The sequence below is a fragment of the Achroia grisella genome, unplaced genomic scaffold (assembly GCF_030625045.1).
Source record: "Achroia grisella isolate CSIRO2021 unplaced genomic scaffold, CSIRO_AGI_Agris_v1 utg509, whole genome shotgun sequence".
Taxonomy (NCBI): domain Eukaryota; kingdom Metazoa; phylum Arthropoda; class Insecta; order Lepidoptera; family Pyralidae; genus Achroia; species Achroia grisella.
The window spans coordinates 289,099-302,555 of record NW_026712902.1 but is presented as its reverse complement, the minus strand read 5'-3'; the positions used below and the strand labels follow the sequence as shown (position 1 = coordinate 302,555).

The window sequence follows — 13,457 nt, the reverse complement described above, 5'->3', positions numbered from 1 at the left end:
GTTCAGCTTCCTCTCGAGCTGTGCGTAGTTGACCACGAGCAGCGCCAGTGTACCTGTGAGGAGTCCGTTCAGCTTCCTCTCGAGCTGTGCGTAGTTGACCACGAGCAGCGCCAGTGTACCTGTGAGGAGTCCGTTCAGCTTCCTCTCGAGCTGTGCGTAGTTGACCACGAGCAGCCAGTGCGCGTGGTGCTGCGTGGCGTTCATGTATGTCTGCGCGTCCCGCAGCCCCGCTCGCACCGCGCCGCCCACCTCCGCCGCGCTGGACTCCAGCTGGGACTCCGTGGCGAACGCGCACACCACGCCGAACCTGACCATCATCACACCGCATCGCATCACTTACTTTTATTTTTCACACTACTAGCTCTTACCCGGGGCTTCACTCTCATTGAATCCAATAAATAAGTATCGGAGATAATTACAATAGAAATGAATCAATATGATGAATACACTATTGCTTGTAACTTCATTGACTGCTAGATGGCGCTGAGGTAGCAGAAGGTTGATATTTTTTTTTTTTTATTTTTATAAAAAAAAATATCTTTTTTTTTAAATAAAACGTAACCTGTTGTTCCTGATGTTCATTATCTTAGTTCGTCAATGTATGAAAGTAGGTATGTTTGTTACGCTTTCACGCAAAAACTACTGAACCGATTATCATGAAATTTTGTACACATGTTCTTGGAGCTATTAGAATGGATAATACAGGATACACATTTTTATTAAAAAAACAAATATTTTTTATAATAAAAAAAATCAACATTTTGCTACTTCAGCGCTCTCTAGCAGCCAGTAATGAAGTTATGCGAGCGAAGTGGCGGGTAAAAGATTGTATTATAACAAACTTGAGTATTTACTATTCTAAAGTACTTACATTAATAATAATTTTCATTTATCGTATTTATTCTACCGTCAATTAGAACCTATCAGCCGAGAAGCAGAGTAATGTCACTACCAAATCTGATGACGTCATCAGTCATGATACTTAAGAAGCTACACAGATATACTTACAGGAAGAGTGTGAGCAGAGCTATGAGCAGGATGGCCAGTAAACCCTTAAGACACGCGTCGTACTTGCGGTCGAACGGCCGCCGCCGCCGCCCCGACCGGCACCAGTGGCAGCAACACCAGAACAAACTGAAACAACAATTTTTACAATTAAAAAATTTTAACAAACAATTACAATTTTTATCACATATAAAATTTTAATAGACTGCCTCGGTGGTGTAGCCGCTTAGCACACCGCCTTACTTCCGATGGTCGCGGGTTCGATTCCTCGCACGGCACAAACATTTGTATTCATGAGTATGATTGTTTGTATCGATCTGGGTGTTTTCTATGTAAAATATGTATGTATTTACAAAAAAATCTATGTATTTGTATCAGTTATCTAGTACCCATAACACAAGCTTTAGCTAGCTTAACTTGGGTCTAGATGGCGCTGTGTGAATTGTCCTGAGATTATTATTATTATTATTATATACAGAATCTAAAACTTATTATATAGACTATTTTGTAATAATATTAAATCAGCGAGACAGCAACTAAGTGAGCCCTTCTTTAAATAATTTTTTTTGATGAATTTTAAAAAAGCGCGAGCACTATGTAGGACGCAGTGCTACAGGTGCAGGTATCTGACAATAGCCCAAACAACCCAATAAAAAAAAATAACAATTAATTATTGAAGATCATGTATATGTATATATTTGTATAAATTCACTATTTGTTACTGTACTCTTGTTAATTAATTTCATATTCTCTGTTAACTTTATAATGTGTTGTTGACTTTATACGTAGTGATGTCAAAATTAACAGAATGAGTCTGTTGTTATTTGTGAAAGCCTGTCAGTTTATATTGATTCTATTTAAGTATAGTCAGCCTTGGTTTTCCTTTAATAAATAAATATTTTAACTAACGACTGGTGGCCAGTATGAGAGTCCTCTGCCACTATTCTTCCGAGTACTCGCAGGTGCTTGACTTTTTTTACAAAGGAAATATTAATTGAGTACAGACTCTGGCAGTTTGTTGGTAGAACCTTACGCAATTTCCATAAAACAAATTACTGACTAAATAACAATACCACTTCATGTCTATGATGAATAGATTTCTTCTGGTTCTTACGAGCGCTGCTTGTAGGGACTGGTCTGCTCTTATCACTACGACTGATTTAATCTTATTGTCTATATATTTGACCGTAATAAATTAGTGCTGGTTGGTAGTTTGTATTCACGTTTGGACTTGTAAAATGTGAACTTACAAGGATCATTTAAAAGAGTTTAAGAGAGTTAAAAGTTAAGTTAAAAGAACACACAAGTTTCTTGCTCGGTTGTCTTGTGATGAGACAGCTTTCCGAATGAACGGTAGATTAAAAAAAATGTGATGACTATTCAAAAGTGATTAAATTAAGTTTATTTGAATAAAGTATTTTCTATTCTATTCTGGGTAAGCACGTTCCTAGATCTCGTTTCATTTCCCACCAGTTGAGGCTAGATCAAAATTAAAAAAAAAAACAATGGTATCAACACTTACCCCGCGAGTGGTAGCGACACTGCGAACAGTGCAGCGACCACGATGACGGCGGTGGGCCCCGCGTAGTGCGCCAGCAGCGTCCGCCACTCATCTTTCACCGGCGCCAGCTCCAGATTACCGTCCGACACGTGCACAAAGCCTGCGAACAACAGCACACACGTGTCAATCAGTTACTACGACGTACATAAATATTATATATATATGACGACGTCGGTGGTCTAGTGGTTTAGCACACCGCTTTACTATCCGATGGTCGCGGGTTCGATTCCTCGCACGGCACAAATATTTGTATTCATGAATATGATTGTTTGTATCGGATATTATATGGATTTCTATTATTTTAATTCCGCTACAATTAACATGTGTGAGACCACAAACATTGAGTGTGGAAACTTGACTATCGTTACGACCTTCGGGCGTTGAGTTGTCGAATTATGTTGCGGTTTGGTACCCAAATAGTCAGCTTTAGGCTTCCAAGCTATATCCGAACTCTATTCAACACCTGATGATGCCTCGTCCAGAGGCGAAACACGACACGGTGTAGACTCCATAACGGTCGGAATTTGATCACCATTAGAGAAGGTCGTAACGGTAGTCAAGTTTCCACTCCGAATATTTGTGGTCTCACACATGCAAATTGTAGCGGAATTAAACAAAGCTTAAACAAACAAAAATTAGAACAAACTAGCTTGTATTATGGGCACTAGATAGCTGATACAAAAACATAGATATTTTTTCGTAAATACATATATATTATACACAGAAAACACATGGGCTAACTGACCTGAGCTCATACTTATCATCCTACACTGGTGCCTCGCCAGCGTAAACCGCTAGCGAAGACGGGTGCACCATTTCATTATCATCCATAAAAAAAATTTCATATTTATCAATGATAAGTTTACGATATCAACATATCAGTACTGACGTCACCATCAAATCTCGGTGAATGACATTCCACGGCAACGAGTTTACAATTTCGACAACTCACGTAAGCGGCTCGTTGGTCTAGGGGTATGATTTTCGCTTAGGGTGCGAGAGGTCCCGGGTTCAAATCCCGGACGAGCCCAATAAGTTTTTGCTTTTTTTTTTCTTTTATTTTATTGTTATTACTTTATTACAGTTTAAAACAAAAACATGGTTAACAGTTTTGTTGAGAATTTTTTTATAAATATTTTCTCCACAATACGTATATATGTACATATCTTTATACTTAAGTCTATATATCTTGTTAATTATAACCTTATAATCTTTTATTGAAATATATATGGCTATTGACTTGTAATCAATTATTATCTATACATATAAATAAAATTGCAGTGTCTGTTTGTAACATTGAAATAACCGTTTTTTTACTACATGCATATGAATATAAATACGGTACCTACACCAAAATAACATTTTCAAAAATTTTTGTCTATCTGTTTGTTCCGGCTAATCTCTGAAATAGCGGGACCGATTTTGACGGGACTTTTTTGGCAGGTAGCTGACGTAATAAGGAGTAACTTAGGCTACTTTTATTTTAGAAAAATAAACTTAAATTCCACGTAGACGAAGTCGCGGGAACAGCTAGTTATAAACATATCTTATAAATCGAAAACAACGACAACAAGTTTTTTAAATTATTAACCGGGTCTTAACTTAGTCAGCTCGTGACCACGGCTAGTGCAACCTAGTCGAAACGTCGAGAGAGGTAAATACCTTTATTTGCCATAAAATTATTCGTGTTAAGACCCGGTTAATAATTTAAATAATGTATATTAAACACGAAAGTTTAAAATTAACTAACGACAACAAGTATTAGAAAAAATAAATCTGGTAAGTTTGGCAATATTAACTTTAGTACATTAAAATATGTATTCTGGTAAGGTTAATATAAATTTTAGTAAATGTATTAAATTTAGAAAATCCGCGTGCCGACATAAAACATCCATTTTGCCACAAACCAACTGGAAATCTAATAATAGGTGCTATAAATAATTTTGTCAGTATCCTTTGAATAAAACAAAATGGGTAATGTGACTATCTGAATTATAAATGTAGCTATTTACCCAAAAGTATGTCATATATTATATTATTTTCTAACTGAATTTAACTTTATTTTTCTAAAATAAAAGTAGCCTAATTTACTCATTATATTACCTACTACTACCTGCCAATAAAAGTTCCGTCAAAATCAGTCCAGCCATTTCAGAGATTAGCCGGAACAAACAGACAGAGACAAAAACTGTATAAAATGTTATTTTGGTGTTAATTTAACTTTATTTTTCTAATATAAAAGTAACCTAAGTTACTCCTTATTACATCAGCTACCTGCCAAAAAAGTCCCATTAAAATCGGGCCAGCCATTCCAAAGATTAGCCGGAACAAACAGACCGACAGAGAGACAGACAAAAATTATAAAAAATGTTATTTTGGTGTATGTACCATTTATATTCATATGCATGTAGTAAAAAAGTTATTTCAATATTACAAACAGAAACACCAATTTCATTTATATGTATAGATGTATAGATTGCATGTTTTAATATTTAGATACATAACAAGTCATCCCCCGCACCCTTAAGTGGTAACGTAATTTATGACCCCCCTAAGTGGGTACGTAACTTGGGAACAATCAAATTTGACACCACAGCTACGACTACACTAGGAGGAAAGTGGATTGTTAGTAAGTGGGCTGTTGACACCATTACTAGCAATGTACCATGTCAGTTTGACCTCCACAGGGTTCCCCCTGGATACCATCATGATAAACTCTTGGAGAATTTCTCATGATGATCCCTAACTGATCTTACATGCTCATGTATCATCCTGCACTGGTGGGGCACCAGCGTAAATCGTTAGTGCAGGCGGGTGCACCATTCCATTATCATCCATACAAAAAAAAGTACAGGTTTGCAACCATACTTTGTAATAACGTATCCTAACTTTATTTTTGGTAATAAAACATTATACTTTTACAAATAAAGTATGCAAAAATACTTTATTTTCAACCTTTACTATGTTGCGTAAAACAAAATACTCATTATGGGTACTTAACGATTTGTAATTACTGAACGAAATGTTAAATGTCAATTGTGAGTTGCGACATTTGTCACAGCTCTAGTGTTTTTTTTCTTTCTTTCTTTCTTTCCACAGACATAAAATCCGTGCTCTTATTATATTAACCTTTTACATTTCTGTTTGACTTAAATAAATCAGTAAATCTACTTTGGTCAGGCCCCATATAACAATTTTATGGATGTCCATATATTAATATAAAAGAAAAATAATAATAAAGAAATTATTTAGCACACAAAAAAAACGTTTTTAAAGCTAAAAAACATGAAATTTTAAAATATCCTCATTTTTCCTATCCAAACCATATATATATATATATATTTGCGATTACGTTTTTATTTTTGTCAATAAATGTTGGCAACCCTAGCTACAGTAGGTAGCGACCGTGATCGCAAACATATATACACACACGGCCAGTAACGGGGCACCTCGAGCGTGGTTCCTGTACATCATGACCTCATCTTCGAGACACCATTGCTATTGACCTAACGCGAAACGAACTCAGTACATTTTCACCAGTTTTGTATCGAAATAAAATATTATCTTTTATAGTAATTGAAACTATTTCATATTTTAATATCTAAATATATATAACTCGAAGGTGACTGACTGCCATAGTGATCTATCAATGCACAGCCCAAACCACTGGACGGGCTGACCGAGCTATAACAATTTTTGTTTCGTTATATTAATATAAAAGAAAAATAATAATAAAGAAATTATTTCGTGCATCTTTACGTAAAAAACGTTTTTCAAGGCTAAAAAGATGTCAAAAAACGCTATGAAATTTTAAAATATACTTTGTTTTTTCCACACCGCCCATACTCGTATATTTTTTTTGCATCACTATCCAACATCATTTTTTGATAAGTGCCTGCCTGCCTCCTCTCTTCTGTGCTAGTGTGCGGTGTGTGTATATATATATTTGCGATTATAAATTTTAACTTTTTTGTCAATAAAATAATTAATTAATCACTTGCTACCTCACGGTCGCTCCCGACTAATCTCTTATATACACACACGGCCATTAACTATTTATGGACATTTTTGTACCAATATATTTGTGTTAATAATTGTCTACGTTAGCGTGTACATCAAAGACCTCGTTTTCGAGGTGATGAATTCTATGAAATAAATGAAACATTTTTATTTAATATTACACCGGTTTTGTATAAAATTATTTAATATATCCTATTTATTAAATAATATGACGTTTTATTTACGATTATTTTGTTTCTCAAATAATCTAGTTTATAGTAATTTATCATATTTTTAATTAATGCAATAAATATATCAAATACAATTTTGATAAGTGCCTGCCTGCCTCCTCTTTACTGCCCTGGTTTGCGCCGGAGATATGAAATTGGTCAACTGGACCAATGGACTTGGACTTGGACTGCTTTAGTATCCACCCATGCACATTGTTATACCAAACATTTTTTCATTCTGGACAGGGTGTTCTGCATCTTAAGCAAAGCAGACGAGTTAAAAAAATTGTTAAAGTATACTTCACAACCAAGACTCTAGTTGTTCAGACAGACAGAGTACATACTTCTGATTCACCTAAACCCATTTCTATATTAGTTTTCTTTCTTCTCATCTCGAAATCATTCCAAACTGACGGTAGATTTGACATCATAAGAGTCTGTAATAGACCTACATGAATAATGATATTTTGAATTTTGAATTAAAAACTAAGGTAACGAAGTCAAGGGCACCACACACTCATATCTGACCGTGTGAGATTATTATATGCATACATCCTCGGCAGATGACAATGGTAGTGTAATGCAACTGAGATCACTTACCTTCACATGGGACACAATGCAATGAGAATGTAAATAATAAGATCTAAGATTACATTAAGATGTATTTAGACTAAACTAGATACTCGCCCCGGCTTCGCACGGGTGTTCATGTATTATACATATAAAACTTCCTCTTGAATCACTCTATTTAAAAAAAGTCGCTTCAAAAAGCGAAGTCGGGGTGGGTCGATAATTACAGAATAAACTGTATGCGTTGGGAGAATAGAATAAGAATAGAAAATCATTTATTCAAATAAACTTACATTGAAGCACTTTTGAATAGTCATTACATTTTTTTTTATCTACCGCCGGAGAAGGATATTGTTAGTAATCTGAATCAGGGATGTTATGGGTATGAAATATCGGATACGGATAGGTTTCGGATATAGGAATGATTATTATACCGGATACGGATACGGATCCGGATATGAAATTATTTCGGATTATCCGTTAGTTTCGGATAATTTCGGTAATGGATATTAATTTTATAAGGAATTTCAAAAGTAAAATACAAATAGCTAATAAAATGGTTACATAACGTGTCTCAATTAGGCTCCGTCCCTATCCGATATTATCCGAAACTTTTATTTCGGATTCGGTTACGGTTACGAATATATTTTTATATCGGATATCCGATAGTTTCGGTTACGGTTACGGAGCTCCCTACCATCCCTGATCTGAATTAATAACCTCATTGCTAACAATGTACCATGTCAGGTTGACATCCACGCGGTTTCCCCTGGAAACCGTAACATTCCTCGTGAAGGCGTCTCGATGGGCTAACTGACCTGGCCTCATGCTCATTTTATCATCCTCCACTGGTGCCCCGCCAGCGTAAACCGTTAGCATAGACGGGTACACCTTCCATTATCATTGCATAATATAAAACAAAGTCACTATTGCTGTCTATCGTCAAATCTTTAAAACTACGCAACGGATTTTGAAGCGGTTTTTTAATAGATAGAGTGATTCAAGAGGAAGGTTTACATATATAATACATGTACACCCGTGCAAATCCAGGGCGTGAAGGTCGAGATTAATAACAGAGGTCATGAATAAAGCAAAAAACAATGAGCATTTTCCAAAAAGATCCGCGCAACTTTGTAGTCACTGAATGGTATAAAAAAACGTGCTGTTCCTCATGATTGTACTGCGCAGCGAAAGTTGTGAAAACACTAAATTAACCACACCGTTGGTGACGGTCCACTGTCCATTGTCGCCGTTATTTCACGGTCATAACTGTCACCTACGTAATGAAGTGGCTACTGGCAGTTAGAATTAGAGATGTGCTAACTCGTAATAAACATAACTCGAGTTATTTTTTTATTTTTCGAACTAATCTTTTTTTTTTTAATTTTTCACCGAACCATAGGGGATGAGTAGAAATGGCACGTCAAAGCCGCGGAAGGACTTATAAAACGCATAATTATTTTAATGATAACATAACCGGACGAATATGCGGAAAATAAATGATAACGACCTCAAATCAATATTGAAACATTTGTGACGAGTGAAAATTGTATGATATGAAATGATCGGAAAATTTTATGCCATTGTCAGTTTGACAACAGAATCATGCTCTCGCTCTTTCACTCGATTCATTTACCAGTTGAATACTTCCAACTCGAGTTGGCAGAATTCAACTCGAGTTAACTCGAATTCACCGCAACTCGAGTTAGTAACTCGAGTTGACACATCTCTAGTTAGAATTAAGTAATTATATGTTCCGTTCATTTATGAATCGACTCCAAAGGCCTTAGAATGTTGTAGTTATAAAATACACAAGCTAAGAGTTGATACAGACGCACTAACACTTATATATATAGCTATACTATACTAGCTGTACCCGCGGCTTCGTCCGTGTAAAATAAGTGACCTTGACCAAATAATGAAAAAGATATTGAATGACCTAGTACAGAATCACTACAGATGTAAGAGTAAGTCTTTGCTGATATTTACTCTGCTCGGCGCCTAAATTGAATCATTTTGCGGAAGTCCATTTCTTCTTAATGGATTTCTATTATTTTAATTCCGCTACGATTAGTATGTGTGAGACCATAAATATTCGGTGTGGAAACTTTACTACCGACCGTTATGACCTGCTCTAACAGCGATCAAATTCCGACCGTTATTGAGTATACACCCATATTGAGTCGTGTTTCGCATCATCAGGCATTGAATAGAGTTTGTATACTGCTTGGACAGCTAGTGTTGACTCTTCGACGGTTTGGTCGCCGGTAGTCAAGTTTCCACGCCGAATATTTGTGGTCTCACACATTTCTTTAAACAAAATAACATAAATGATTAATTTATGTCATTCCATTTTAAAAATCGGTGATTCTACACTCGAAATTGTCGATCACTACGTATGTTAGGGCAAACTATCAAAGATATTCGGTGTGGAAACTTGGGCAGCGTTCGAAGTTATGATATATCTTTTCGTCCAAATTTCCGCGATCTCAACGAAGGTTTACGACCAATGTGTGTTGCCAGTGATGACTTACAACAGAGACGTGGTCATATTGCGTCATCAACAATCTCAGAGTCACGCATCATCAGGCATTGAATAGAGTTTGTATACAGCTTGGACAGCTAGTGTTGACTCTTCGACGGTTTGGTCGCCGGTAGCCAAGTTTCCACGCCGAATATTTGTGGTCTCACACATGCTAATTGCAGCAGAATTAAAATAATAAATTCATTAAGTAAGTAATAAATTGTGTAAACCATGATAATTAATAAATTACATTGGGCTATAAACTTTATAAACCATATTTGATTGGTCACCGATTAGCGCATTCAAACAAACAAAAACCCCCTTCAGTATATGTGAGTATATGTATTACGTACATAACAATGAATTCGAACCTTGGCCGTGCGTACTTCACGCTCTAGTGGGTACTGATTAACTGGCGCGCATGTGTTGCGCTTCCCAATGTAAGTACATATGAGCATTACATGTTACAAAACAAAGTATATCACGCGCTGCTGACCTGAAACTATACTGATTTATAACAAAAATCCTGGAGAGCATAAAGAAGAAAGATTATTTAAAAAAGGGCTCAAAGATTTATTGGCTTATTGTACTACAAAAGAATTTTTGGCAGACGTACCGATAAGAGCTATACAAACTTCAGTATCGTCCTAACTGTTGTAGTTCTATTTTATTTGTGTATAGGTAAAATGAAAAAAGCTTAGGTGCACTGTTACGGAGTGGGTCTAAGTATAGTTTTATAAAAAACCAATTATTTATATTAAACTAAACCATTACTTATTTAAATTAAACCAATAATTTTAAGAGGAAAAGCGTGTCTTAGATGAAGATTAGTAACAGACTGATCACTTCGGTCCTTATCTCTTAGCCGAAAACCGCGAGTAATACGAAAGGAATGTATCAAAAAGTATTGTTTTATTAATCTAAATATATATAACTCAAAGGTGACTAACATAGTGATGTATCAACGCACAGCCTAAACCACTGGACGGATCGGGCTGAAATATAGCATGCAGGTAGATGTTCTGACATAGACATCCGCTAAGAAAGGATTTTCATTAATTCTACCCCCAAGGGGATAAAATAGGGGATGAAAATTTGTCAATTTTAAACTGATCGGGCTGAGACTGCATGCATAAAGTTACTATGACGTGAATGCTTACGAAATAATTTTGATAAATTCCACCCCTAAGGGGATAAATTAACGCGGCCGAAGCCGCGGGCAAAAGCTAGTATAAACATATGTATGTAGATGTTAATGTAGTTTAGACACAGAGATTCGGTATATCGTGCTATTTATATATATATATGTATAAATTCATACAAATATGCGTGAGTTCGATTAACCTTACATTATCGCCTTGACTTCATTTCGTTAAGAACTCATTTGACAGCCTCGGTGGTCTAGTGGTTTAGCACACCGCTTTATTATTCGATGGTCGCGGGTTCGATTCCTCGCACGGCACAAACATTTGTATTCATGAGTATGATTGTTTGTATCGGTCTGACTGTTTTCAATGTATAATAAATATGTATTTATATCAGTTGTCTAGTACCCAAAACACAAAATCTGTTTGGGACTAGATGGCGCTGTGTGAATTATCTAAATAATAATAATAAAAAAAACATACATATACTGTGGTAAATCAAAATGTTTGTAAATTTGAGTCTCACTCGATATAAATTGCTATTGAATTTTAATTTGTTCCAGTTAATGTTAATTATTCACAGTATATACGTATAAGATGTATCTCGAATTTCTGCCCATTGTGGCAAATTACATATCACGTACTTATATAATAATGGACCGCTCCCTCATATGAAATGTGCCAAGAGTGCGTGAGTACATTCCTATCTGCAAATTGTAATCAATTATGAATTCATGAGTATTCTCTGGCGGTACATAATGGTATTATATATGATAGCTGTTCCTGCGACTTCGTCCGCATGGAATTTAGCTTTAGTTTTCTAAAATACAAGCAACCTAAGTTACTCCTTATTACATCAGCTACCTGCCAAAAAAAGTCCCATCGAAATCGGTCCAGCCATTTCAGAGATTAGCCGGAACAAACAGACCGACAGACAGACAGACAAAAATGTTAAAAAGTGGTTTTTTGGTGTTATCATTATTTATATTCATATACATGTAGTAAAAAACGGTTATTTCAATATTACAAACAGACACTCCAATTTTATTTACATGTATAGATTTATAAGTTTAACAAGTGAGATGTGAGTGAGATTTCGCCCACACAAAGGATATCCAAGAATAACCTACTTTACATAACCCTTGGAGAGAAAAAACGTGTAGATGTTTGGAGTAGTGTTGCCAGGACGGATTTGTTTTAAACCGGTACACGAGGTCAAAAAATCGGGATTTAGGGTTGCGGATCGGTACAGTAAATAAAAAACAAGGGGTTTTTAAGTGTAGGTTTAATTTATTGCATTTAAACCACTAGTGCAAGTACAGTGTAAGAAGTACAAATTATGAATGACGACTTAGGCTTTGAAGCCGGCAACCGAAAGAGAAACCCCAAGTAGCGCCCGTGACTTGTGACACGGGTGTAGGTTTAAAAGGCCTTTTAGAATGCATTAACACTCACCTTCACTACTTGCAGCTTCCCCCCAGGCCCAACTAAGACCGGGATAAACCCATTTCTAATACAATTCACTTTAGTATCCAAAACACAACCGGCACGCTCTGCGCTCGTCGACTGAATGCCGCGGCTCACCCAACGAAAGAGGATTATTCAAAGTTTTTTTCGGACTACTCTAATGCTGTTGGCCGCAGCTGGCCTTTACAGCTTCACCGGACGATAGGGGGCGAGTGCAGATGGCACTCCAAACCAGCGGAAGGACTTATGGAGCGGCTGAAGGCCAACTCCCGCCTGACGGATACGACTTTAGTCTGAGGGCACCGCTAGGGGTTCGAACCTCGGCTCAGGCCGTCGTAACATCGGTCCCCGTTTGAATTGGACGGGGGATTATTCAACTACCGACCTCCGGTATTTATAGACCGAAGTCAGTGTAGTAAGGAGAGAAACGGGGTAACGGTTATCTTATGACAAACAACTTAGTTCGGTCTATGAATACTAGATGGCGCTATTTACAATATTTGTAATAATCTTTACATTGGATACTTCATTAGTACTAAACACAAACTACCTTTTTTTAATATCATTTTAAAATATCGGATTTCTTTACAATATTTATGTGAGCTCTACCAATAGTACTATATTAATTACTTAAATTAAATATGTATTTAATGTTACATAACAAGTAATCAGTCTTGTCTAATCTTAATCAGACATTTAACGTCCCGATTAGGTACAAATTGGGACGCGTCCCCAGACTTTTGAAAATCTGGACGTCCCGCGTAAATCGGGACACCTGGCAACACTAATTTGGAGCCCCGTTATGTCGACAGCTACTCATTACTGCCGGACTGATGCCTTCCGAACACTGGCTGAAATGCTTATACAAAGGTCGAGGGGACTTTCGACCCTTAAGTAGGGCTCACAATAAACATGGATAATTGGGGGACTGAACCATCCACAAATGTACTGCACAG

The 13,457-nt window shown here is 36.5% G+C and overlaps 1 protein-coding gene and 1 non-coding gene across 2 annotated transcripts in view; one reads left to right on the top strand and one right to left on the bottom strand.

Moving 5' to 3' along the window:
- LOC131846252 (prominin-like protein) overlaps nt 1-13,457 on the bottom strand; it is a 107,156-nt gene that overhangs the window by 35,105 nt on the left and 58,594 nt on the right. Inside the window, exons 2-4 of the mRNA XM_059195513.1 lie at nt 2,528-2,666; nt 1,009-1,134; nt 120-307 (exon numbers count right to left, since the gene is read on the bottom strand). Of these exons, the coding sequence (XP_059051496.1) occupies nt 120-307; nt 1,009-1,134; nt 2,528-2,666 (453 nt within the window). The remainder of the gene's footprint in view (nt 1-119; nt 308-1,008; nt 1,135-2,527; nt 2,667-13,457) is intronic.
- On the top strand, nt 3,525-3,596 carry Trnap-agg (transfer RNA proline (anticodon AGG)). The gene has a single exon. It is a non-coding gene; the product is annotated as a tRNA-Pro (tRNA).